Below are 23,847 nucleotides of genomic sequence, written 5' to 3'. Positions count from 1 at the left end.
AGCCTCAGAGACCCGTTCTCCTCTAAAACAGGAGGCCCAAGCCCAGCCCCCACCTGCACGCGGACGTAAACCACGACGTCCACCGGGAAGGAGGAGCACGCCGACGTGGAGGACGACAGCAGTGATGCGGCTGATTCTTCCAGGGGATCCGGGAGCTCAAAGGGCCCCACGTCGTCATCCTGGGAGCTGACAGCTGTCAGAAGGCCAAGTGTTCGGTTACCATTGGGACAAGGCAGTGCGGCTCCTGCAGCCCCTCGTGCCACACTTCAGTCCCCAGCCTCCGGCTCAGCCCCCAAACCCCATCCCCCTACGGCCACACCAAACACTGAAAAGAAACGGTAACGATGCCTTTGCCCTCGAGGACGCCCATCGAAGAGACCCCTCAGGACCTGCGTACGGGACTGGGCCAGGAACCCGCTGTGGCCATGGAAAAAGCCCACTCCTTGGTTGGGTTAGCCGTAAAGGAGGACTAACTGACCTCTCCAGTTCTTTCTCAGCTCTATAATTCACGTATATTATCGCTGAATCTATTATATAATAACATAGAGTGCCGAATTATAATATCATGTAACAGTATATAATTACAAAATCCTTCTAAGTGCGAGGGCCCCAAGATGTGTGTGGTGAGTGAGGAAGGGAATCTTAAGGAGGATACTCACTTGTATAATTCCTTTCAATTGGTGTAATTGGGATCGTTTCCAGAGCCTTTTCCAGAAAGTCTAAGAGGCAGGGACTGATCACCATTTCTTCCGGCAGCGACTGAAGGGCCACCCAGGCATATAACTTGGCTGTTTTGACCCCTCCACTTCCTTTTCCTTTGGCTGTAAGTGACAAACGGGAGGTGAGTGTCACGAAGCAGGCGCGGAGTCTGTGAGCCGCTACCCGGCAGTGCAACGATACAGTTGAGACCGTACGAGAACATGACGGAGCGCAGGCGCACAGAAACGACAGGTTAGCGGCAGGCCACAGGTGGCCGGCGATGCAGATAACAGGTTCTTCCTACTTGCTCTGGCTCACAGACTTGGGGTTAGCTTTCCAAGTTTATACTTTGCCAAGTTCCTCATTAGCTTTGCTTTGTCCGCGTGGGAAGATACAGAGAACTCTGACTGACAATGTTTAGTGGCAAGTGAAGGGAAGGGCCATTGTTTTCAGGCTTCCCTGTGATCCTGCTGTTCTTGGCGCGCACACACGTGTGATGCCTCCCTGCATGGGCAGCCCTCTGTCCCCGCATCTAACCAAGTGTCTGCGCATCAGCAGAGTGAGCACAGCAGCCGCCTCTGGCTTAGCTGGCTTTGCCTCGGGTTTCCAGCTTCAACAGAAATTAGTTTTGTCAACCTAGGAAGGAATTCAGCTTCTAGGAGCCTTAACTCCCCTCGTGTAACAAATGGGAATGACACCTGTCCTGTACTCAGTGGACCCGGACCTGTTAGCTGTGCCTTGTCAACTGAGGATTTCAGTAACAGGCTGGCATTAGTACCATGGTCACTGGTTCTTTTAAAAGATTCATACATCAAGTTCCACCTCCCAAATGAAACCATTTCACACAATTACTGTCCACTCTGACACTCCCCGTTTTGAACATTCGATACAGGTAGGGCGCTGGGGACATGGTGTGGGACCCAGATTCCAGAACAGCTTCCCACGTCCTGGTCTGGCATTCGTGCCCTGGTATGGCTCCCTCCCACTCCAAGCAGGTCTTGGGAACAGGATGGTACGTGACTTCTGAGGCGAAGCCATAAAAGATAGGGCCACTTCAGCCAGGGACTCCTTCGGAGGGATGCCCACTGCCCTGCCATGAGAACACGGCCCAGCCTGGCGGAGAGCCCAGGTGGGCAGGCAGCCACGTGCAGGCGGGTGTGACGAAGGCAGGTGGCCTAGGCCCAGGCAAGCATTCGGGGACAACACAGCCCTCACCCAGCCTTGGCAGCAGCTTCATGAAGAACTCAAGTGAGGTTCACCCAGCCAAGGGACGTTCCTGAATTTGTGATCCGCAGAGCAGAGGTTATGAGGTACCACGTTTTGGATAATGTTACGCAACAATAGATAAAAAAACGTGGTCAAGCCAACGCACTCTGTCTTGTATGAGTCTGAGGTTTCCATCTAGATCATCAGCTTCCAAGCTGGAACTACATATGACTTTCTCTAAATATGCACAGAGCTAAAAAAAAAAAAACTAAGTAGTCAGGATATGAAATTTAGTTTAACACCTGATATTCTAAGGTAACATCAGTTTGAAAAAGAGCCCGAAGCAGTTGGCTTACACGTCCATCTATGGATTTTGTTCGGTCACCATTAAGTCTGTTTCCTCTTTTCTTAAACATGTGAACTTGAAAGTCTCAACAGAGTCAGGAGGGGATGACCACACAGTAAGTTATGAGAGAAAGGAAAAGCCAAGCGGATTTTCCGTCAGTACCTGAAGGGAGAGGTGGGGGCTGGGGAGCGAGTAAGGTGTTAGTCTTGCTCTGGGCAGTGCAAGGCAGAGGAGGAGAGGTGGCGCAGTCTTTCATACCGGACAGCTTGGACTCTTTAGAGAGCGTTCTGGGCAAGGAGGATCCTCGGGAGGTGTTAGGCGACTCGGTCTTTAGCGTCTTGGAATTGTAATGCAACTGCGTTGAAAGAAAGACCCTTTCAAAGTTAAAGTCCTGCAGAGGAGCAAACCTGAGAAATTTAGGACCAGTGAGGGAGGAGCTGTGTCCCTGCATCGAAGAGCCAGGCCCTGGGCCGCAGGGTGGCTCTGTGACCCGAGTGCGTCTTAGCCGTCCCTCATCTTCAAAATTAAAACGCTCACCCCAGATAGCACTTAAAGTTATTTCTAGCTTAACATTCTAGGATTCCGTAATTCTAGAATCTAAAAAACAGTTGTTTAATAAAGTTGCACTAGGCAAGGCTTTGCAAACATGTTATAAATACCAACGTATAAAAAATAAAATGAACTTCTTTCTGCTCAAATTTGTGGCAAAAGCTGTCCAGGAGCAGCGATGACGCGTCGGGGAGAAACACCGGACAGGCTCACTCCCAGGGAGCTGGGGGGGGGGGGGGGGCGCGGGGGGCGCAAGAGAAGAGGAATACTGGCCCCGAGGCTCGACCCCACACCCCGGACCCCGACCCCACGCCCCAGACCCCGAGGCCCGACCCCACGCCCCGCGCCCCGGACCCCGCGGCCGGCACCTTCACGTCCACCCCGGGGATGTAGAAGACGGTTGTTTCCAAGTCGCTCGGCTTTGTCTGCAGCGACGACGGCACTTTCTTGCTCGTCATTAAATGGGTGGTCGAAGCATAATTGGTTTGAAACTTCTTTTTTGAAGGAGAATCTTGATCTAAACTCCGAGAACTTCTGTCGTAACTCCTAGAAACCGAAAAATGTTTCATCTTGTTAGAAAATGGCATTTCTCTCCTTTCCTTTTGTTTAAAACCCAACTGCCATGTACACAGTAAACGGGATGCCGTCCCTCATCACGGAGCTGCGAAAGGAGAGCTGTTCAGTGTGTCCGGCTGGACCAGCTAAGCCCTCGCACGGGCACCGCTTCTGCTCCGTGGTCCACGACACTCAGCCCGGAGACCTGCGCTCTCACCTGAGGTCACAACTGTCGCTGAACTCAGGAGGCTGAACCAGATGGAACCGCCCTTTACAGAGTAAGAAGTGGACTATCAGCAAGTTACTGTGGCTTATTAGGGTTCAACCCGAGACAGTCTTCTTGCTATCACCACTACCTTTGTGTCAGAACGCGGAGGCGGCTGGAGCGCACACCCGGACTTTGGGAGATGCTCATCAGCCTGGCCCTGGACTTGGCCATTCCCAAAGGGTATGTTGTTGGTGGCCCGAACCTGTTCCCAGAGGAAATGGTAATGGACCGAGCCCAGCATGTTCACTAACCTGGTGTGTGCATTTGTGTGTGGGGGAGCAATGAGATGCACATGACCTACTGGATATGCTGACAGGCAAACTCACCCTCTGAAGTGTGCAGCTGAGGAGTATGACAAGGGCGCCTGCGGAAGTGCGGGCGGCCATTCCTACGGGCCCACAAGGAGGACTGGGAGCCTCCATTCCCCCATTCCACAGCGGTCTCCGGGTGATTTTTCAGAGCAGGGCTACCCTGACACTTTGTAAGAATTTAACTTTTTATCTTGTGACTTTATGAAAGCCTCCTTTCACCCTGGCAGGTGTGGCTCAGCTGGTTGGAGCATCTACCCATAAACCAAAAGGTCATGGATTCGATTCCCCGTTGGGGTGTGTTTGAGAGGCACAGTGTTTCCCTCCCTCCCTCTCTCCCTCCTTCCCCCCGCCTCTCTCTAGATCAATGGGCCTGTCCTTGGGTGAGGATCTAAAAAAAAAAAAGAAAGAGCCTCCTGTGGCAAACAGACACAGGAAAAGTGAACAGATGGGGTAAGGACCCCAGGGCTGGTCTCCTGGGTCAGGACTATGAGCATCAGCCCTCTGCTTCCACCTGCATTCCTACCCACCCACCCAATCATGATCACCTTCTTATAACTCTCTTTCAGATGAGCAAAGAAATGCGAAAGAGAAATCTGAAGAGAAAATAATCTAACATCAACCTGTTCACAGCACCAATTGCTTATTGGTGGGAGCAGCTGGTAAAGCTGCAGTTACACCCGGGACAGCGCCCCAGCACACGGAGGCCCCTGTGGGCAAGGGTCCTAGCCTTTTCTTATTTGTTTATGAATTCATCAAAACTCTCCACCACCAAATGTTCCTGAGTGCAGCACTACTCTCTAAAATGGAAGTACGTGCAATACAAGAGCAAAGACCAACGGAAAAATTCATACTTGTTTAAAATAGTTATATCCCAAAGATGTAACTATTTTAAAGAATTTTCTAGACTCTAAATCAGACATCTATTTCTAGCTGCCCAGAAACACTATACACTTGTCTAAAGGAACAGAATGCTACACAAACAAGCCCCCGAACACTCTAACTGTGATTAGATCTACTCTGAATCTGCATCTGGGCTGTGGGGGCAGCATTTCTAACAGAGGAAACCACGTGTGCCTCTCCCACGCAGCTGCTCACCTCCTCAAGCTGATGTCGTCATGCTCTTGGAGGAGGGTGGTTGGGTGAAGCACGCATTTTCCACTGTCAATTTCAACCCGTATGTCTAGTTCAAAGTCGATGTTTCTCTCCGTGGCCGTGCCGCCGAGGCTCCGGCTGACGGGCGCCGTGGGCCAGCGCTCTGTGAACAGCTGGTGGACAGCGGCAAAGCCTGTGGCTTTCTTACGAGACGTGTGTCTATAGAAAGAACAACGGGTCATCGCATTCGAGTAAAGTGGGAAGTTTTGAACAAACTATTCTCCAACATGCTATGTGAGCGACAGTCTGTAAATAAACTGTACTGTTTCATAAATTCGCACAAACTACGCACACTCACTGACGTGCGCCCTGAGTTTAACGGAGTCCCGTGTTACTCAGCTACTACGTTCTGAGAGCGAGCGCTGTGCGCCCGGCCGTGTGCCAGCACACAGGCGCCTCAGCGCTGCCCCGGAGGCCGAATGTGAGTGTGGGCACCATGCTCCGCATTTGGGAGGGACAAAATTTTGCAAATCTTCCCAGATTTTACGAAAGACAGAAGCACAGGGAAAGAGAAACCAATGCTATACAGAGCTACACTGGCAAACCAGGCACACGTCTCCCGGTCTCACTCCACCAGGCACATTAACATTTTTTCAGTCAAGTGAATGCTTTAAGCTCAGCCCTAGAACCGGAAACGTTACCCAAGGATCTTACAGCAAAAAGGCTACTCACGAGGGCTTCCTGTAAATATAAAACCTTTCCTTCTCATGGTCTTCGTCCTTCTCCTCCTTCTCGGAGTCTTCGCTTGTAGAGGACAGGCTGTCTTCCCGGCGGCCATCTTCGGGCTGGAAAGCGACACCCGGGGAGAAGCCTGGAGTTTTGGGAGAACTGAACACGGAGCAGGACCCTTCGCTGTTGGGTGAGTAATGGGAGGGCCCGTCGATGGTTACTGACAAAAGGTCCAGCTCTGTCTCCTCTGGAAACTGATCGGAAAAAGAGAAAACATGAATCAGGTTCCAGTTATGAATCTCTTCTCGATTAAAAGAGAAAACACATGTTTAAGCATTTAAAAACTGTCCCAGAGTCGAATTTCCTCCGTCTGAACGGAAAGAAAGGTCAGCTTTATGAACTTATGCATCGTGCAGCAAAGGAGGAAGCGGAAGGTCAAACCACAGAAAGTCACACCACCGACACACAAAACACTGGAGTGAAACTTGACTTAGATACGCGTGTATCGTCATATTAATTAGCATGAAGCACAAGTACAACATGCCGCCTAGACGAAGGAAACAAGGATCAGGTGCAGTCAGCGGGCAGGAAAGCGCTAGTGACAAGTCAGGAGACGCGCCCCCACAGAGCGGTGGCACTTGTAGCCGTCTTTGGTGGGGATGTCCTGTACCAAAGAGGCCTGAGTGGGCCAAGAACACAAACTGCTTTGTGAATAAACACATTAATCAATCCAACCCAAGAACGGTATAGATTGGGGTGAACAGTCTGTATAAACACCATGTCACTAACTGAGGATTGCACCCCATAACCACTGCATTTAAGTCGGTCACAGAAACAACTGCACTGCTCAGGGCCTACTTGACATTCCCGGTCTGGAGAGCTGCCTGCCCCCCCTTTGAGAGCGCGCTACTCCTCGGTCAGGTGTATGTGCGACGTAAGCAAGGTGCTGCTGCTGCTATCAGATGCCTGGGGAAGTTCTAATTTCCTGATTCAAAATTTCAAACGTTTGCAGAATTCACCTTTTCTTTACTTTTTATAAGATACATGTTATTTTGTAAAGAAAGTAAATCACATCTTATCAGGACATCTTCAATTTTTAAAACTATGGTAAGAATTTATGTAGATAAATATCCCTTTGTTTCATACTCATTTTTTATTTAACCATGTCTAATGATTTATTTTGTAACATAATTTTTATGTACTATTTTTATAGTGTACACTGTTATTTAAATGCAGGACTTGACTCAATTCAAATATTAATGCATTTAAGAATCACTTAATCATACACGTATTGAATCATTATGCTGTATACCTGAAACTAATGTTATATGTCTATTATATCCATTAAAAAAAAAGGTAGAATCCACTCAATCCACTGTAAATGACTTATTTCCAAGTTCATTTTTAGAAAAAAGATATGTTTATCAAGCTCACTGTATTACAGTTTGGTAGTTCAAAAACAAAATTCAGTTTAACTAAATTCAGTGCAACTATGGAATGTACATTGTGAGTCTAGTGTAGAAGAGTCGGGGAGGGGAAACCAAGTATGTGTAGAAGCACCAGTTTTTAAAAGTAACTTGATAATTTCTAGACAAGGGTTTATATAACTGGTATGTGGGCACATTTTTAAAATTCAATTTAACTTTTATGACTTATTCAGGGAAAATATCTAGCTCATATAAATACTACTTTGACTTATAAACTGAATGTGTAGAACATTTTCCATATTGTTTTGAACATGAGAATAATTTTCTAAGTGAATGTTTTTACATATATTTTATACCGGTGACTCAAAATTAATAACATTCAATGATTAATTTGCTGTTCTATGATAGGTTTGATTTTAGTTTGAACTAGTTAACTAATTATTTTAAAGAAAATATTCACTTTGTAATTGAATGTGGGAAAAGAGATTCATTAAGGGATTAGCAAATAACTAATAAAATTACATTTTGGGGTTTACAATTTGGCTGAGTTGATTTAGCCTTTTAATTTTGAAGATTAAATAATATTATGTAAACTATAAAGAAGTATAAAACTAAAATATATTTCTGCAAGAGCTTCTGTAATTCAAACAATCTTAAACCTTTATGTAAAATATGTTTAAGGTCTGAGTTTAGTATGAAATGAGAGGAAGACATTTTGAAAGAAGATTTTCAGGGTGGATAATTAGTTTTAAAGCAGAATTTATATTGTTCTTAAGAAGTACCTGAAAATACCCTTCCCCAGGACAGCTGGACTCTGGTGTGCTTCCCCACACTGTTTTTTTCAACTTAAAGTAATAAGAAAATGTATAAAAACTCACAAAAATGGTTTAGAAGTAAACAAATATACAAAACAAACAAACATTTTAAATATGTTTGCTATAAAAATTAGAATATAACTTTGAAGCTGACTTTTTTACTTCTGGTTTCTGCTATTACTTTTATATATTTTACACTAAAATAAAGAAATAACAAAATACATAAATACATAAAATATAACCATTCCATTCACATTTGTGTGTAAGACCTAGTTTAGTGTGGATCTGTGACCGAGAGAAACTACGCAACCCCACACCCTACGTGAGCAGGCGGCTGGGGTCTTGCTCTACATGCACGACTCACACGCCCTAGCCCCCCCAGCCCCCCCGGCCCACACTTGGTTGCAGGCAGGTTCATGTTTTAGAGTCGCACGGCCCTCACAGCTGCGTAATCTCTCAGCGCTGGGTATCTAAGACAAACCCCTCTCTTACTGTATCTTGGACACTGAACGTCACTCGGGGCCCAGGAGATGCTGCGTCCACACGGATTTCTGGGAGCTCCTCAGCATCTCCTACTCGAGAACTGTGAGTAAAATATAAAGTTACAGAACATTAGCATTACTGTTTTTTTACAATCCCTGGACTTTGTAAGAGTCTGATTAATGACATTGCACTCTATTTCTAAATATTTACTTAACCCAAGGATTGTACATTTGGTATTGCATTTCTAAACTTCTAGCATCCCATAAAAAAATTCAACGTTTTATTGACACAAGACTTTCTAAAAAAGAATTCACAATATTTACTTTATAGTGCTCACTTACTTGTAAAACAGTATTTTTCTTCAATATGTGAATTCATATGCTGAATGTGTCTGAAATTACACATTTCTGACATGACAAACTTAGAGCAGCAGCCACCAATGGGCACATTTTCCCTTCTTCGGATAGCCTCTACATTTACATGTAAACGTGCCTCAAAAGCCATGTCCTTCACTCCCGAAAAACACAGGATTGTGGCATAAACGTGATAAAGAAACTCTTCAAACCAACATCCCAGTTTGACAGTCTCGAGTGTCACCAGCATGTGAACAACCAGGTCCACGTCGGCCTTCCTCATTTTGTAACCTCCCCACCCAGCCCGCAGCGCACACACGGGCCCCGCTCCGCTCCCCGGCTGGAAGACACTTTACCTCGCCCTCTCCATCCGCTTCAGAGGCGGCCTCCCCGAGGCAGAGACTGTCTTCGACCGGCTGTAGCTCGGTTTGTAGCCCAAACCCCACTTATCCTTTAGGGAAGCAGCCTAAGGAAATGGGAGAGAGAAGAGGGGACTATAAACCGCTATGAGCCAGGAAGCTGTCTGCCCCTATCAGCGCCACTTCACACCGCGGACGTGCCGAAGGAGTGCGGGGGCCGGGGCTCTTCAGTCCCCGTGCCTGTGTGGGCGCACGCAGCGCAAATGAGGGCCACCGGCTGGCCTGCAGGGGGCGGGGGCGCGGCGTGGGCACGGGGCTGCGGTGAGAAGAAAGGCAGCAGTGAGGCAGGGCAGAAGTTCCAAAGAGGAAACGAACACCAGTCACCGCCCATGGGACCTGTGACAGGTCCTGCCACCACAGCAGAGGACAGGGAGTGGAGACTTGAGCCCTCTCCTGGTCCCCAACTGTGTAACGGGGGCTGGATGTGAAAAGGGCCCCCTACAGCGGAGCCGTGCACTGCGAGGGGGCTCGCCACGAAGTGAGGGGAGCGCCAAGGGAGACAGACGTTAAGAACCCACGTTTTCGCTCAGTCCCTGGCCCCTGCCTAGTCTCATCTTCAGTCATAACGGAGGGTGAGCTACCACACAAGCGCGGCCCCAGCATTACTTAATTATAAAGCCAAACTTTCAAACACAGAACTATGCATATAGATTGTCACTGCCCACTATTAATCTAAGAAGCCAGTGATGAATACCTCAAATTGGATGTTAATATTTAATCTAAATCAGTAATTTAGAACAATACTCAAACTAGGCTGTCAGGAACTTGGGGTGGGCAGGGGAAGAAAACTCAAGCCGATCAATGCTGGCTGGCCCCCTGCCCCTCCGCCCCCCTCCGACCCAACAGCTCTGACTTCATCTGTCTGCAGGCCCTGGGGCGCCTCCTGGAACCTTCTTCTGGTGAAAAGAAATGGAGGGTCCCATTGTTTATTGGTACAAGGTTAAGAACCCATTTATCTTATATTAAAAAGTGACTTTTCCACTAACAAGACCAAAAGCAACCTCCTTCCACTTGACTAAGTTTTAGAGTTATTTTCTACTGTGTGTGTAGCGTATCTGTGTATCTATTTCAGTTGTTCAGCAATCGGACTAAATTCCAGGAAGCATGTAGGCAGTGGGGGCAAAGGAAGTAACTCGCTCTTTAAGAGATTCACACTCCCGTGAGGGCAACTAAACACGCAAACCAGGACGTGAGAGGGCAGTGCTGCGCGGTCCAGGCAGCTGCGCAGAACGCCACGGGGCAGAACGGACGGCTCCAAACACGTCCCATCCGGGCCGACACTACAAAGAAGTGCGACCTCATGAAAGGCAGACGGAACACGTGACTCCAGGCACGGACTGAGCATTGGGTCCTTGGCTGCAGGGCCTGCTGGTCTATGACCCAGTCAAATCCCTGGACCTCCCCTGTCCCCCACTTCCTCCCCTTTAAAAGGGGGGCAATGACACCAGGTCCTCACAGGGTTGCTGCAAGGACTTAACGGGCTGTCGAACGTCAAGCGCTTTCAACAGTCTTGGTCCGCATCAGGCGTGAGGCGGACACACCAGCTGGTTCCATCACCAGCAACAGAGGACCTGTCATCATAAAGTCCCAAGACGCACAAAGGAAAAGTCCACTTTAATGACATTCGTGGTAGACGGTGACTCACTCGCATACTGGATCTCCGTAATTTCTTCCGAACATCTCTTCGAATATCATTCACAGCCACGGATTCTAACTGCTGGTAACGCTGAATTTCTTGGTTTATGGTTCCTTCACTTGCACCTAATTTTCTGGAGGCAAAAAAAAATATGGCAACTAATGTAAAGAAGTAAAAAGAAAGACTGATTTTTACTTGCTCCTTCTCCTTAATTCTTTCACTTCACAAAATATCAAAGATTATGAATGAACAGGCCAAAATCCTCCAGGAGGTTAACATGCAGACAGGGCGAGCTACAGAAGAGCTGGCTCTAATGTTTTAGGACGTGGTTTTGACTCACGTCTGCATCGAGTCTCTGTGACCATGTTATGAAAGCCATGGACCACTCTGTAGAAGAATGCTGGTATGTACAATTCTACCTGTAATAAGCCTCACGTAAGATTTTAGGAGAGGAAGTATGTATTTGCTTCCAGCCATTTTTCCTGCCCAAGAACAACACTCAAACTATAATGTAAGTGAACAGGAAAATGTGCATCACTGTATCGTAGTTAATTTATAGACGAGCTTTTGGGTAATACGTATCTTTCACCATAAAAAATGCATCTATTTGTGTAAAGTCCTTGAATTTAAAAAAAACCACAGGTACAGGTGAATGAAGATTAGAAAATACGAGGCATGACTACCATCTCAGGGAAAACAAAATTTCAAGTTTGCCAAGAAGAATAATCTTGCAGAAAGAATTACTTAGTACCATCCCGCAGACAAGAGGCACAGAAAATAAATTACTACCACACGCACCCGCCCCCCACGCGTACCCCAGTCCCAGAGAGGCGCTAACACAGGCAGGGGAACAGCGAGCGCTTGGGCTCAGACCACACAGGTTCAAAGCCTAGCTCCTTATCTCGCCCAGCCAGGGCGCTCACTCTGCAGTCCCGGCAACGCCGCCCAACCACACAGGGACGCTGTGGAGCTCACGCTGGGGGAACATGTCAACCACACGGCAGGGATTCGGTCAACGCTCAGCTTGCCTCCCTTTCAAAAACAAGGACTCCTGAGATACTGCTGCTAGCCGACAACGGAGTCCCATGTAGGTGGGCACGCACAAGCGGAGGGGCGTGCGTGAGACATGAGGTCCCACATAAACCTCACAGCAGGAGGCCAGGGCCCAGCCCCCCACCCCCGGGCCAGGCCCTCTGGGGCGCGCTCATCCCGCCCACGCACAGAAGGGGCGGTCCTGGCCACACTCCGCCTCCCGCCTCGGAGGCCCCTGCATCTGCCCCCGGGGCCACGCACGTACTTCAGATCATCGATGACTTTGGCCTGCTCGTTCAGCTCTCTGATATCCACGATGCGCTTCATCAGCTTCCTGCCCCGCAGCTCGCCCAGCGGGCCGCAGGGCGCTCCTTGTCTTCGGTAGTCCAAAGCCTCCTGCAAAACCAAAGCAGGTCGGTCGGGATGGTCCCGCGGCCCCACAGCAGATCTACTCTAGCTCGACAGCAGCACAGACCAAGCGGCATGCACGAATCAGCGGCATCTACGGGAGGCAGGACGATTGGACCTGTCCGGTGATTGGCAGCCCTGGGTTTGCGCGGGTCTATGCGGTATACCACCTACGTTTCCCCACGAGTGAGCTCTGCACACTTTCACATGCGCCTGGCTAGCCTGAGGGGAGACCCCCAGACCGGGGTCACACAGATACTCTGCAGGGACAGAATAGCGCTGCTGCGGGGGTGTCAGGCCCAGCAGGTGATTGACAAGTCGCTGCCCAAAGGTGAGCTTGTGGCCGTCTCCACTTACTGAGCTTCCATCTGAACTCTAAATGATAAACAGGAACATCAAGTTTTTAAAAAATGTCTTTCCAAGAACAAAACTATTCCATGATATAATAGTTAGAAGACAGTTCTAACAAACTGTAGAAGTCAACAACCAGAATGAAAGCAGAGTAACTTTCTTTTTAACTACCAAATAATTTGACCCTGTAAAACGTACAGTATTTTAAGTGTCTAAATTTCGTGTGCACGTACTCTGCTTCTGAGTTTCATTCTTAAACGTTTTTAGTTAGATGTCATTTACGTGCCACAAAACCCAGCCGTTCCCACTGCACAGCTCAGTGGCGGTCAGTACAGTCACGAGGCTGTGCTTCCCGCACCACGATGGGTCTGGAACCTTTTCACGACCCCGCAAAGGAAACCCCGCCACTGTCGGCAGCCTCCCGGCCTCTCCTGGCCGCTCCTGACCCACCCCCGCCCCCTGGCCCACTGCGCCCCCGGCCCAAGGAAGCCACCATCGACCTTCTGTCTCTATAGGCTGGTGTGCTGCACGTCGAGGGTCACTGTGTTACCTGCAGGTCAAGGCACAAGCTGGTGGGCAGACGTTATTATGAAACAAGGACTCAGTTAAAAGTACACGAAGGGGGACCCCAAAGCCCGCAATTCGTTTATAAAAAATCATGTATTTATTTTTACGTGTTTCAACTTCAGTCACCTTCAGAGCGCTCTCCATTTGACGCCACACACCTACTGAGACTTTTTTCCACTTCTCAGAAGTTTTGGAACTCATTGATTTTGATGCCTTTATGCTTCTTCCGTTATTTGTTTCACTTCTTCCACGTCAGCAAAATGTTTCAGGTTGAGGACTTTTACCATCCGGAGGGGAAAAAGGGTTGCTGGGGCGAGACTGGGTGAGTCGGGAGGGCGTGCCGGGTTTTGGTTAAAAACCATGGAACACGCAGCGTGGCGGGGCAGATGCGCTCCTAAGTTCCCCGCCATGGAACAGGCAAACGCGGTGAGACAGTCTTCACTCCGCGCCAGCGGCTCCCCTGACCCAGAGGGGTCCCTAGGACCCTCGCCCAGCGTGGAAGCCTGTCCTGCAAGTGGCCTGCCCTCCAGAAGGTAGTTCTGGGTTTTGGGGTTCCCCCTGGTACTTTAGAACTAGAAACGTCACTATGAAATGTGGACACACAAACCAGCACCCCCTTCCTTCCTGCACAGCGAGCAGCTACATCACAACACACGACGCTGGGTTAGCAGCGCCCCCGGCCCAGCAGCGAGACCACATACGGTGTGGACGGTCGGGGACATGGTGTCCACCTCGTCCTCGTCTGACAGGTCGCCGATGTGCACGGAGTTCAGGTCCGCGATGTCGTCCACATCCTCCTCGCCGGTCAACGTGGTCAGGGTGTTGCCCAGCGCGTTCAGCCTTTTGCCGATGTTGGGGTCCATGTGCACGTCGATCCCACACATTTTCCACAGCACGTTCAGTGTCCAGGTGCCGGCGCTGCTGCTCTCTGTTTGAACAGAGAAGCGACACTTAAATAACCTACGTTCCAGGGAGCAAACACGTGACGGCCCGTGGAACACGGCTGCCCAGGGCGCCCCACGGCCGCCTCGGTGCAGACCTGCTCCTGGGACTGGGCTCCCTCGCTCTCTCGTCCCGTCCCTCGGCCGAGTGCCTCCTGCCACGGCCTCGGTCATTAGCCAGAGTCATTAAACAATCAGTCTGGGTGAGGGTCAGTGCTGGGAATCCAAGACCCCTGCCATGGACTGGAGACCAGTCTTCCTGCACTATTGGCAGCCTCGTTTCCCACCAGCTGTCCAGAGGTCCCCAAGGAGCAGGCCAAGCTCCCCACACAGGAAGACGGGGGCTGTGGAGTCCTGCTGACATGGGGGCTCGCTCAGTTGTTCCCGGGGGCCTCTGAACTGACCTGGCTCCTCCTCGTCACCAGAACAGCCAGTCCCATATTTACCTGTGGTCTGCAAGTGGCCTCCTAAGGTCCCCCTTTTGGCTAGGTTGGTTTGAGTGGTTTGCTGTCACTTGTAAACAAGAGTCCGACAAAGACTTTGGTGGGGCCTCCCTCTCTACCCGTGTGTTCCCCTCAGTCTTCACCCTTCCTTCTAACTGAACTCTGGACACATCGTTACCTTTTCAGTCCCATCGCGGGGGCCCGAAGCCTTGCGGCTCAGGGACACTACTCAGGACGTGCCCTGAGGCCAGGCCCGGTGAGGAGAGGACAGCAGCAGAGGGGAAGGAGAGCTACCGACCCCAGCCAGCCCCCGCCCTCGCAGTGCTCAGGGGCCCCTCAGTAAGTGTCCCCCTCCGGTGTGTTCTAAGTTTATACCAAGCAAAACAATGAGCACTTGCACTGTGCTGCCACTTCAGTCAAGACAGCTGCGGACTTCTCCGGCTTTCCCCTGCCTGGCTGTCAGGGTGTCCCTTTGGCGCTGTCACCACCTGCTTTCTTGCTCAGAAGGATTCATGGCTTTCTGGCTGTTCACCAATCAAGTTCCAAGTCCTTACTTCGGGATTTCAGACTTGCCCCATCTTATTTTCACAGCCAGTTTGGACAACACTACCAGACACTGCGTTTCACTGTCACGACTATGACACTCTGCCGCAGTTTTCTGTAACCTGTACCTCTCAGTTTTTGCTTCAGAAACCATGTTATCCACCTTTCAAGCTCCTGTTTAACTGCCTGTTTTTCCATGAAGCCTTCTCTGATCCCAGTATCCTTCCAAATTTGGAAATGTTCTCTTCCTCCTATACTGTCAATAGCGATTGGAATTTTATACTTTAATTGTACTTATCACATATTACAGTTCATGCTGCAGAGCCTTAACTACATTATTAAAACTTAAACTTACAGAGTAGAAAGTATATCTTATTTATCTTCGTTTTCCCTAAATACTTGCAGTGTGTCTTGTGCTGAGAAGAAGACTAATTTCTAATTGTGAAATAAAACATGTTGATGATCATTATAAATGTTTTTAAAATGTGGGGCACCCCAGCAGTTTCAAGACCCCTCACCACCACTGCCGGGCAGAGGACGCACACAAAGGCCGGGTGCTCCCTGACATAGGGAACAGGAGGGACGCCGGACGTGGACCTACCAGCCGCCGCCTGTCCTGTCGTCCGGGAACACACTTCGTAGGTGCCGTCAGGAACTACGCCTGCACAGAAGACCCCAAAACAGTTCGCTATGAGACGACGCTGGTGATCAAATATTGTAATGCAATCTTTCACTCAAAGAACATTCCCTAAATATAAGCAGGGCACTAGCTCTCTGGGTTTTAGTTTCTAACCTGCAGAATGAAAGGGCTGCCTTCTGTGACTCGTGACATCTATGTATTTCATCTCTCTACAATATTGCTCTATAATTTTAGGAATTTAACTGCACTTCTACCTTCCCCTTCTGCCTGCGATTTCCTTACGTGAGTGGCGACACCCAGCTGACTCTGAAATTCTGTTGTCCGGGGGCTGTGACCGTGGGTGCCAGCAGGGGTGAACGGCGCTGGAAAAACACCTGGCTGGCAGGCGTCAGACTCAGAAGGCGCGGGCCGAGCCCCAGAGCACACCTCACTGTCACTCGGAACCGTTTACTACCACTTAGCTTTAACTGATAGCAGAAGCCTCAGAAAAGAATCGCATCAACAATTTTAAGCAGTAAAGGACATACCATCCTTGAAACCACTTTCAAACAGTGTAAAGTCTAATAGAATTGAAACTCTTTCTCACTAATCTTTAATAGAAATCAAATTTTAATCTAAACCCGACATTACATACATCTTAAATGAAATGTCTTTTTGTGATACACTCTGTATCTTAAATTGGTATCCAAAACCACAGCTTGTTTGGGGAGAAAGGACTTACTTGTTAAATGACAATTTCTATTATGGGGTTACTTTTAAGATAGTGCCAATGACTTTAAAACCTCACTGATATTCTTGAACCATGTGGTACCTGTGTCTCACACACAATTATAAAATAAGAACGAACTAGATCTCGTTTCAGGGTAAAAGATCACCCAATTCACCTTTATAGTCACGGTTACAATTCAGAGCAAAAGAAGCCTAGATTACCCTCTCAAATCTAAGATTTCTAGCATGAAAAGAAAACCTTTCAAAATTTGAGTAACATAATTGAGGCCAAGTGAAAGGAAGACCTAGTAAGTATCAAAAGAGTAAAAAAACTTTTGGAGTTGCCAATTCCATTAAATGTCAAAAAATCTTTTAGTATTAAGTTTTTAGAGAAGATGAAAGATCACATGACTTCATAGCCTCAAGCCGGGCGGGTCAACGAGGACCAGGAAGCTGCTTCAGGAGCAGCTCCGAGTCCTGGCCGAGGAGCGGGCACCAGCGGGGCCCTTCCCAGGAGGCGTGCGGTCTCTGCGGCAGACAGGATGCCGCGCGGGACCAGCCGCTGTTCTGACTCCAGGATGACAATTTCAAAGCTCTGGTGACCGAACGCTACCCAGGTGTATAGAGAGCCGGGACCCTTCCAAAGGAACCGAATGGCTTATGTAGTTTTTCCAAGCTCATGTTAATGAAAAGGGTCTAAGATTTACTATCTGCTTACATGGTCCTTTGAACTCTTCCTACATTCTAAACATTAAATTAGCTATTCTAATTTTTACTGCATTTCAAAAAAAATCAAACAAACATTAGAGAGGAAATTTGACTGGGCCATATTTTTCCTAAGGGCAGAATTTTTAAGAGATCTATGAAAAAAAATCCTAAGACATACTCTTTCTATACTTATTTCTCTGCCCTATATTTACCTTTTTTTTTTTTTTTGAAGATTTACTTATTTATTTTTAGAGAGAGGGGAAGGGAAGGAAAAAGGAGGGAGGGAAACATTGACGTGAGAGAGAAACATCAATCAATAGCCTCTCGTATGCACCCCGACCCGGGGCCGAACCCACAACCCAGGCATGTGCTGACCAGGAATCAAACCGGCGACCTTTCGCTTTGCAGAGTGACACCCTACTCACTGAACCACACCGGTCAGGGCCTCAACTTTTTTTTTTTCTTTATTACATGTTAGTTATAGCTAAGTCTCCTTACTACTAATCAAAACTACAAAGTCATAAACTAAAAAAACCACAACTATAAAGAAAACTTTCTTCCGCCTTCTGAAAAGTAATCAAGTATTAACTTTGGCTTACAAGACTGGCTGAAACGTGTTAGCTCACCATCTTTCATTTTTCAAATATAATTTTTCTTCATTATCAAGAGTAATGATGCTTTTGTAACCTGCTATAGTATTTAAAATATTCAAAAGTAGATAAAATGACCCTTCACCTTGCACACCACAGAGGAGCAGGGCTGTAGGTGCCCCCAGCTGCGGGCGGGCGCCATGGGGTCAGAGGCATTCATATGGCTGCACCCCGCGCACTGAGCAGCCACATGGGGACCCGTCCCCGCTGGCACTAATCACAGCCGGCCGCCTGCCCCCGGCTGCGCTGTTACACAATGAGCTGCCTTTTACTCTGTCAGTCAAGCCCCCACAGAACAGATGCTTTATCTGGTCATCGGTGAATCAGCTGCAGGAAAAATCAGGCAGGGAGCTAACCTTCAAAGGCCACACTGTGCATAAGAGTGGCCTACTTACCATCACTGCAGACATTTTAAAATAGAAGTAGCCCTCACTTTACAAAGTCCCAAAGTGTTTCTACATCTGAACACCCTTTGCTTTTACAAACGCATTAGGCTGTGTGTTGCTTGTGTTTTAATTTTTAAAGACTCGACCCTACATGCAGAAAAGACAAGACCCTCACAGGCATTCATCACGAGGTCCCCGCGGACTTCCGGTTTCCAGTCATCCCACGACGTCTCAAAGCCGTCGGCGAAGCGGAGGCAGAAGTTTTTGAAGTGCCCCTTGCTGACCAGGGACTCTGAGGAGCAGGCCGTGATGAGGGTGCTCTCGATGGTCAGCACCAGCGCAGAGCCCGTGTCGAGGTCACCAGTGTGGTTCGACTGCCAGACACATCAGACAAGAGAGAGACAGAGGCGGCCCCTTTAAATGTGGAAATTCTTGTAGGAGTCCGCGGGGCACAGATCCATGAGGGGCCAAGCCCAGACGCTACACTAGAAAGCAGCTCCCAAAGATGCCTACTTGTAACAATTAGATGGCTCAAGTGAAATGCTTCTCTGTGTATGTTGTTTTTTAACTAAACTTGCAGAAGGGTAATCATCTACTTTCCTGTCTCAAGCCTCTGTTTGCGGGTGGGCAGCGCTGGTTCCCACTCCCATCACCACCCTCACTGTCCTGCCCTCGGGCCATGAAAAAATGACCCTTCAACCCCCGACACCCAAACGTATCACACGCTGCCGATCCTCAACCCAGTTTTCCTTAACACCGTCTTCTGCACAAAACACTAAAGGATAAATTCATTCAGTAACTGCTTTCAGGTTATTTAAGGTAAATGACAACAGTTAGATGTAGGCCTCTGTTCTTGTTATGAGAGCACCTTCTTGGTCTAACAGAGTTTAACATTTAACAGCCTTTTCCGTCTCACGCACACGTGTGTGCGGATATTTATTTCTGAGATGTGGTCCCAGATTATGAAGAGAAAATTCTTGCTTCCTCCAGGTGTACACCTAACGTGGAAGTTCCATCACCACTTAAAAGCATGTTGAAATTCCCTACCCTACTTTAGATGGTTATTCAGCACTACTGAACGGTACTGTTAAGTGTTCTTTCGTTTCTATTTTATTAACAAGTGTACGCCAAAGGCTTCTTGGCTTCAACATAAGAACAATAAAAAGAGTCTGAAAACCAAGCTGCTCTTTGGTCAAGGCCTAAAGCACGAACCTCAGGATGGATGTCGATGTCATACTGCTCGGAGGCAGTCAGGGCCGCCAGGAAAGCGCCTCGGGAGGTTTGAACGAATGGTCACCGGAGGAGTCCCTCCTTACCTGCTGTCTCCACCACTGAAATTGTAAACCGCTCTCCCAGCAAACTCACTGTGACACTCACAGACCCAGACACGAGGAGTGGAATGGCCTGGCCCCTGCTGCGGGAGAGGCCGAGTCCCGCACCTGTGCGGCGGTCGTGATCGGCAGGCAGATCCCCAGGTCGTTGACGGTGAGCTGCAGGAAAAGCGTCCCGAGGGCCTGCGCGGAGGTCTGCTGGATCCCGGGCAGCATGTCCACCACCTCCTTCGTGGCCATGTGGATGTCCTTATGCAAAGCCATGCGCTGCTCGTTCCAGTTGTCGTAGGCGGCCTTATAGTTCAGCCAGAACAGCACGGCTTCGGGTGGTTAAGGGAGGGCAGAAATAAGACTTAAGTCAAAACTGTACGGCTTATAGCAAGTCGGCCTCAGCAGCTGCAAACCCCCACTGATGAATGAAAACTACTCCCGGGAGTTGGGGCATTAGACTTGGAAAGAATCTAAGAGGATACAGTCAACCAGACAGGTGAAAAGCAAAGCAGCAGAAGGCAGACAACTGCAAAACGGCAGAAGGAAGAAGCAGTCCAGGTCCATTCTCCCCTTCACCCCACAAGCGTCTGTGAACCGCCTGTCACGCCCCAGGCACTGGGGCGGGAGACAAACAAGAGCCGCCGTGGTCCCCGGCCGTGCAGAGCTGACCGCCACTGACGTTAAAGACCCCTGCAGGACGGGCACACAGTCCTGGGCGCACACATGAAGAAGACGGGATTTAGAGAAGTGGGCAAAGACATGTGCGTGTGGAACAGGAATGACTGGTAAGGAAACCCTTTATTTATTGTAGTGCAGAGAGGAGCCTAAGGGGGAGGTGAAGGAGGAGGGCCAGACGAGTAGGGACAGCGCATGTGTGGCAGGGACACGGGAGCAGAAAGTACTTGAAGTTGTTGTTGAAAGCTGGCGAGGGGTCGGGGAGATGAGAGATGAAAAAAGGAGGCACTGGATCCAGCAAAATGAAATGTCACCCATGACACTGCCAAAGGGCACTTTCCCAACCAGCCAACACCTCCCACCAATGAAATCTTCAACGGCTTCCTAAATGGTTGGTTGTTACTTCTGAAGCACGGTTCCGAAATATTTGCCCAGGATGCATTAATGAGGCTCTCTCTGTTCAGACTTAGTTCCTATTATTTTCTTTTATAAAAGCTGCGGTTGTATTTCCTTAGACCTCCGTGCTCATATACCCTCATTCGTGTTCTCTCTCGCGTGGTAAACTCTGGTTTAATTCTCGTTACGCGTGCCAGGGGCCGCTCCGGGCCACGGACACAAAGGCAGATGAGAAGCATTCGTCTCCTGCCTCCCCAGTGAACTGTGAACTTCAGGTCGAACCTGAAGACGGCCCAGAGCACGAATCTCTCTCGGCTCCGAGTCTGCTGAGCTCCTCCACGGAACTGAGCAAGACGCTTCAGACTCCGCTTCTGGGCAGCGCACAATGAATGGCAGAGAACAAGCGGGTAAAGATGATGCCCATCAGACGGGTGCATCAGTCAGCCAGACCACAAATCTCAGCAAATAATTTTAGAAAGTGAAATGACTTTAAAAACTGAACGGAATAAGCAAGAGGCTCGTAGGGCGCCCGCGGTTCAGCTTTGGGGCACAGTGAGCTCTCTCCTCACGCGTCTCCCTGGGGAACGGCAGGGGACTTTCACGGCAACAGCTCTGCCCCCCGCCAGAGCCTTCCTGACCCGCCTCACCTCTGTCGAAGGCCACAGGCTGCGCGTACACAACTGGCCTGTTCAGGGTAATGAGCACGGCCTCCCTGTCTGAGGGGCCACTGATTTCTTCTCGCAGGGCATTTCTTAGTCCGATTCTCGTTTTAAAGTAGGCAACTTGGTGAAAATCAGAACCAGCTTCCTCATAAACCTAAATCAAAGGTTCAATAAAATCAAATAATGAAAAATGTTGTAATGAAAGAAATGAATGGTTTTGTGCATCAAAACTATAGGACATTTCCCCCAAATTTCATTCATCAATGATATATACCTTATATTCTATACCATAAACACCTGAGATTAATATACAATATAAATGGGTATTTAAGAAGTAACTATAAAGTCAAACATCAAGTTCATACATAATCTAGGATGTGGTCCATATTCTGAATGGCAATGTATTAAAGATCCTTGCTCCGCTCAAAATATTTTTATTTGAACAAATTACTGTTCTTCTAGAATTGACAAAAAATTTTGGTTCATTTATTCCCGCCATATATTCTTTAATACATGCATTCAATTTTGAAACTATGACTAATACTCATTTAATCAGTTCCTCAAATTACAGAAGGGAAAAGATTAAAATCTACATAATTTTTAGCAAAATAAAAACAAAACCCCCATGAGTTGTGAATATTAATTTTTATAAAATAGAGTCCATATATATACTTACATGTTTATCATTATGGTATGCAAAACTTGCCAATATTATAGCGTAGCTAAGAAATTTATTAACATTTGAAGAACTCACCAGTGCTGACACAAAGCACTGAAATAAGAATAATGTTTAACAAAATAAAGAGAAAATAAGCAAATATTTATGAAGATACTGGATTAAGTTTCACGTGATTGCACTACACTAAACTATAACAATATACCACCAAAGTACTCAATGAAATACCAAGGTAAAATTGTAAAGGCCTCCATAAATAAACTGCCATACAATTTACAATCAGAAATTTTAGCTTAAACTAAGTATTTTCATAAATATAGTAATACTTAAACTAGTTGATGTGCAAAATTTAAACGCCACAGGTCATGTCGAGTCACTCTGCGCTCACCTGATGTTTAACGATTTGTCCCAGTGCCAGATTCAGATCCACCTGGCATTTGCCAAACAGTTTCAGGTAGCTGCTGCTTCCCGGTGAGGCTTTGGTTTGAAGTCGGTTCGAAAGTTCCAGTTCAATCAGCCCGGTTTCGAACCTCACGGCTCTCATTGATGGAGTGGTGGCTGTTACTTGAATCCCCTAGCAGAGTAAGTATGTGTTAGAAGGAAAAAAGACCCTTAAGCCAACAACGCCCACCCACTCAAATGAAAGCTTTCAATATGTGGTAAATAAAACAGAATGTTTTAAAGCCTGTGTAGCATGCGTAATGAACTCATAAAACTGCCAACATGCTTTGATCATTAGTAGGGGATTTTTAGTTACTAAATTTGATTTCAGTATTTTGTATTTAAAATCTAGATCGTTCATGGGTTAAGTACGTTACAATTAAATAACTAGTTAGAAAAATTTTTATTTTTAAGACCACTCATGTCTTGAATATTAGAAATATGAAGGTTTCCTATTAAGGTATTAATGTTAATTGGACAAATGAACAAAATATTTCCTGCTGAGTAATTTTATAAAAGAAATTATCTTAAAAAATAAAATGCTCATCAGAAGGGAGTAGATTGTTACAACCATATGTACAGTACAGCTGTTCAAGAAGATAAGGCTGATCTGACTGTTCTGCATGGAAAGGCGTCCAAGGTGTTTTAAAATGCAGGACTATATGCATCCTGAGAAACACCAAAAGAAAAAGGTCCTAAAGGCTATTCAAACAACTGCCAAAGCTCTTTGCGTGGCTAAACGTCACTTCTACTTTCTATCTGGCACGTTTCAGTATTGCGTGAGTTCTCCATAACAAGCACGCGCTGGCTCATTAGAAAGAAGCTCCCAGAGCAGCGCCCTCTTCATGTGTCACCTTGAACTGCAGGTTGAGGGAATAGAGGAGGATCTTGGGCTTGTCCCCGTCCGCTGTGCCATCATGCTCGTTCCAGAGAGGGATCGGCTGCTCCCCTCCTGGAAGATAAGAGGTCACATCATCGAGGGTTGGGAGTCATCTCTTTAAAAGGAAAATTACTGTATTGTGCATAGAACAGGTATTTCCATTCCAGCGATCATTAATCCAGTCTCTGCACAGGGTCCAGTCAGAGGCAGACGTGTGTACGACAGGGAAGGCGCTGCACACACACACACGTCAGAACATTTTATAAGGACTAGATTAAAACATGACCCATATAATGAAACCAAACGTGACTATACATCTCAGAAAATATATGTGAAGCAAAAAAACGTAAGCTAGACCAATTTCTTCAATCAAAAATGTGAATTTTGTTGTTTATATTTACATGTGCTACAAAGGAAAGAACAAGGAAAAAAGAAAGGTGAAGAAATAAAAAATAAGGTGACACACATTAACAATAAAGAGTGTGACAGCAAAGGATTGTTCTGTACAGTTTTTGAAAGCAGGACCCTGG

The 23,847-nt window shown here is 47.6% G+C and overlaps 1 protein-coding gene across 2 annotated transcripts in view; it reads right to left on the bottom strand.

The window, feature by feature from the left end:
* Positions 1–23,847, bottom strand: part of BLTP1 (bridge-like lipid transfer protein family member 1) — a 118,787-nt gene that overhangs the window by 18,578 nt on the left and 76,362 nt on the right. Inside the window, exons 53-70 of one of the 2 annotated variants that reach the window (XM_090288921.1) lie at positions 23,292–23,389; positions 22,385–22,570; positions 21,306–21,474; positions 19,705–19,916; positions 18,441–18,639; positions 15,775–15,834; positions 13,948–14,174; positions 12,503–12,703; positions 12,186–12,316; positions 10,898–11,021; positions 9,190–9,299; positions 8,490–8,580; positions 5,759–6,009; positions 5,030–5,245; positions 3,169–3,346; positions 2,510–2,606; positions 660–821; positions 54–193 (exon numbers count right to left, since the gene is read on the bottom strand). In XM_090288921.1, coding sequence (XP_090145047.1) covers positions 54–193; positions 660–821; positions 2,510–2,606; positions 3,169–3,346; positions 5,030–5,245; positions 5,759–6,009; positions 8,490–8,580; positions 9,190–9,299; positions 10,898–11,021; positions 12,186–12,316; positions 12,503–12,703; positions 13,948–14,174; positions 15,775–15,834; positions 18,441–18,639; positions 19,705–19,916; positions 21,306–21,474; positions 22,385–22,570; positions 23,292–23,389 — 2,852 coding nt within the window. Of the gene's footprint in view, positions 1–53; positions 194–659; positions 822–2,413; positions 2,607–3,168; positions 3,347–5,029; positions 5,246–5,758; positions 6,010–8,489; positions 8,581–9,189; positions 9,300–10,897; positions 11,022–12,185; positions 12,317–12,502; positions 12,704–13,947; positions 14,175–15,774; positions 15,835–18,440; positions 18,640–19,704; positions 19,917–21,305; positions 21,475–22,384; positions 22,571–23,291; positions 23,390–23,847 lie in introns of both variants that reach the window. The other variant, XM_090288922.1, reaches the window with a different exon arrangement.

The sequence above is a fragment of the Furipterus horrens genome, unplaced genomic scaffold, assembly GCF_987537825.1.
Source record: "Furipterus horrens unplaced genomic scaffold, mFurHor1.1.pri manual_scaffold_10, whole genome shotgun sequence".
NCBI classification, from domain to species: domain Eukaryota; kingdom Metazoa; phylum Chordata; class Mammalia; order Chiroptera; family Furipteridae; genus Furipterus; species Furipterus horrens.
Note: the sequence above shows the minus strand (reverse complement) of the source record. Positions and strands in the feature narration are given on the sequence as shown.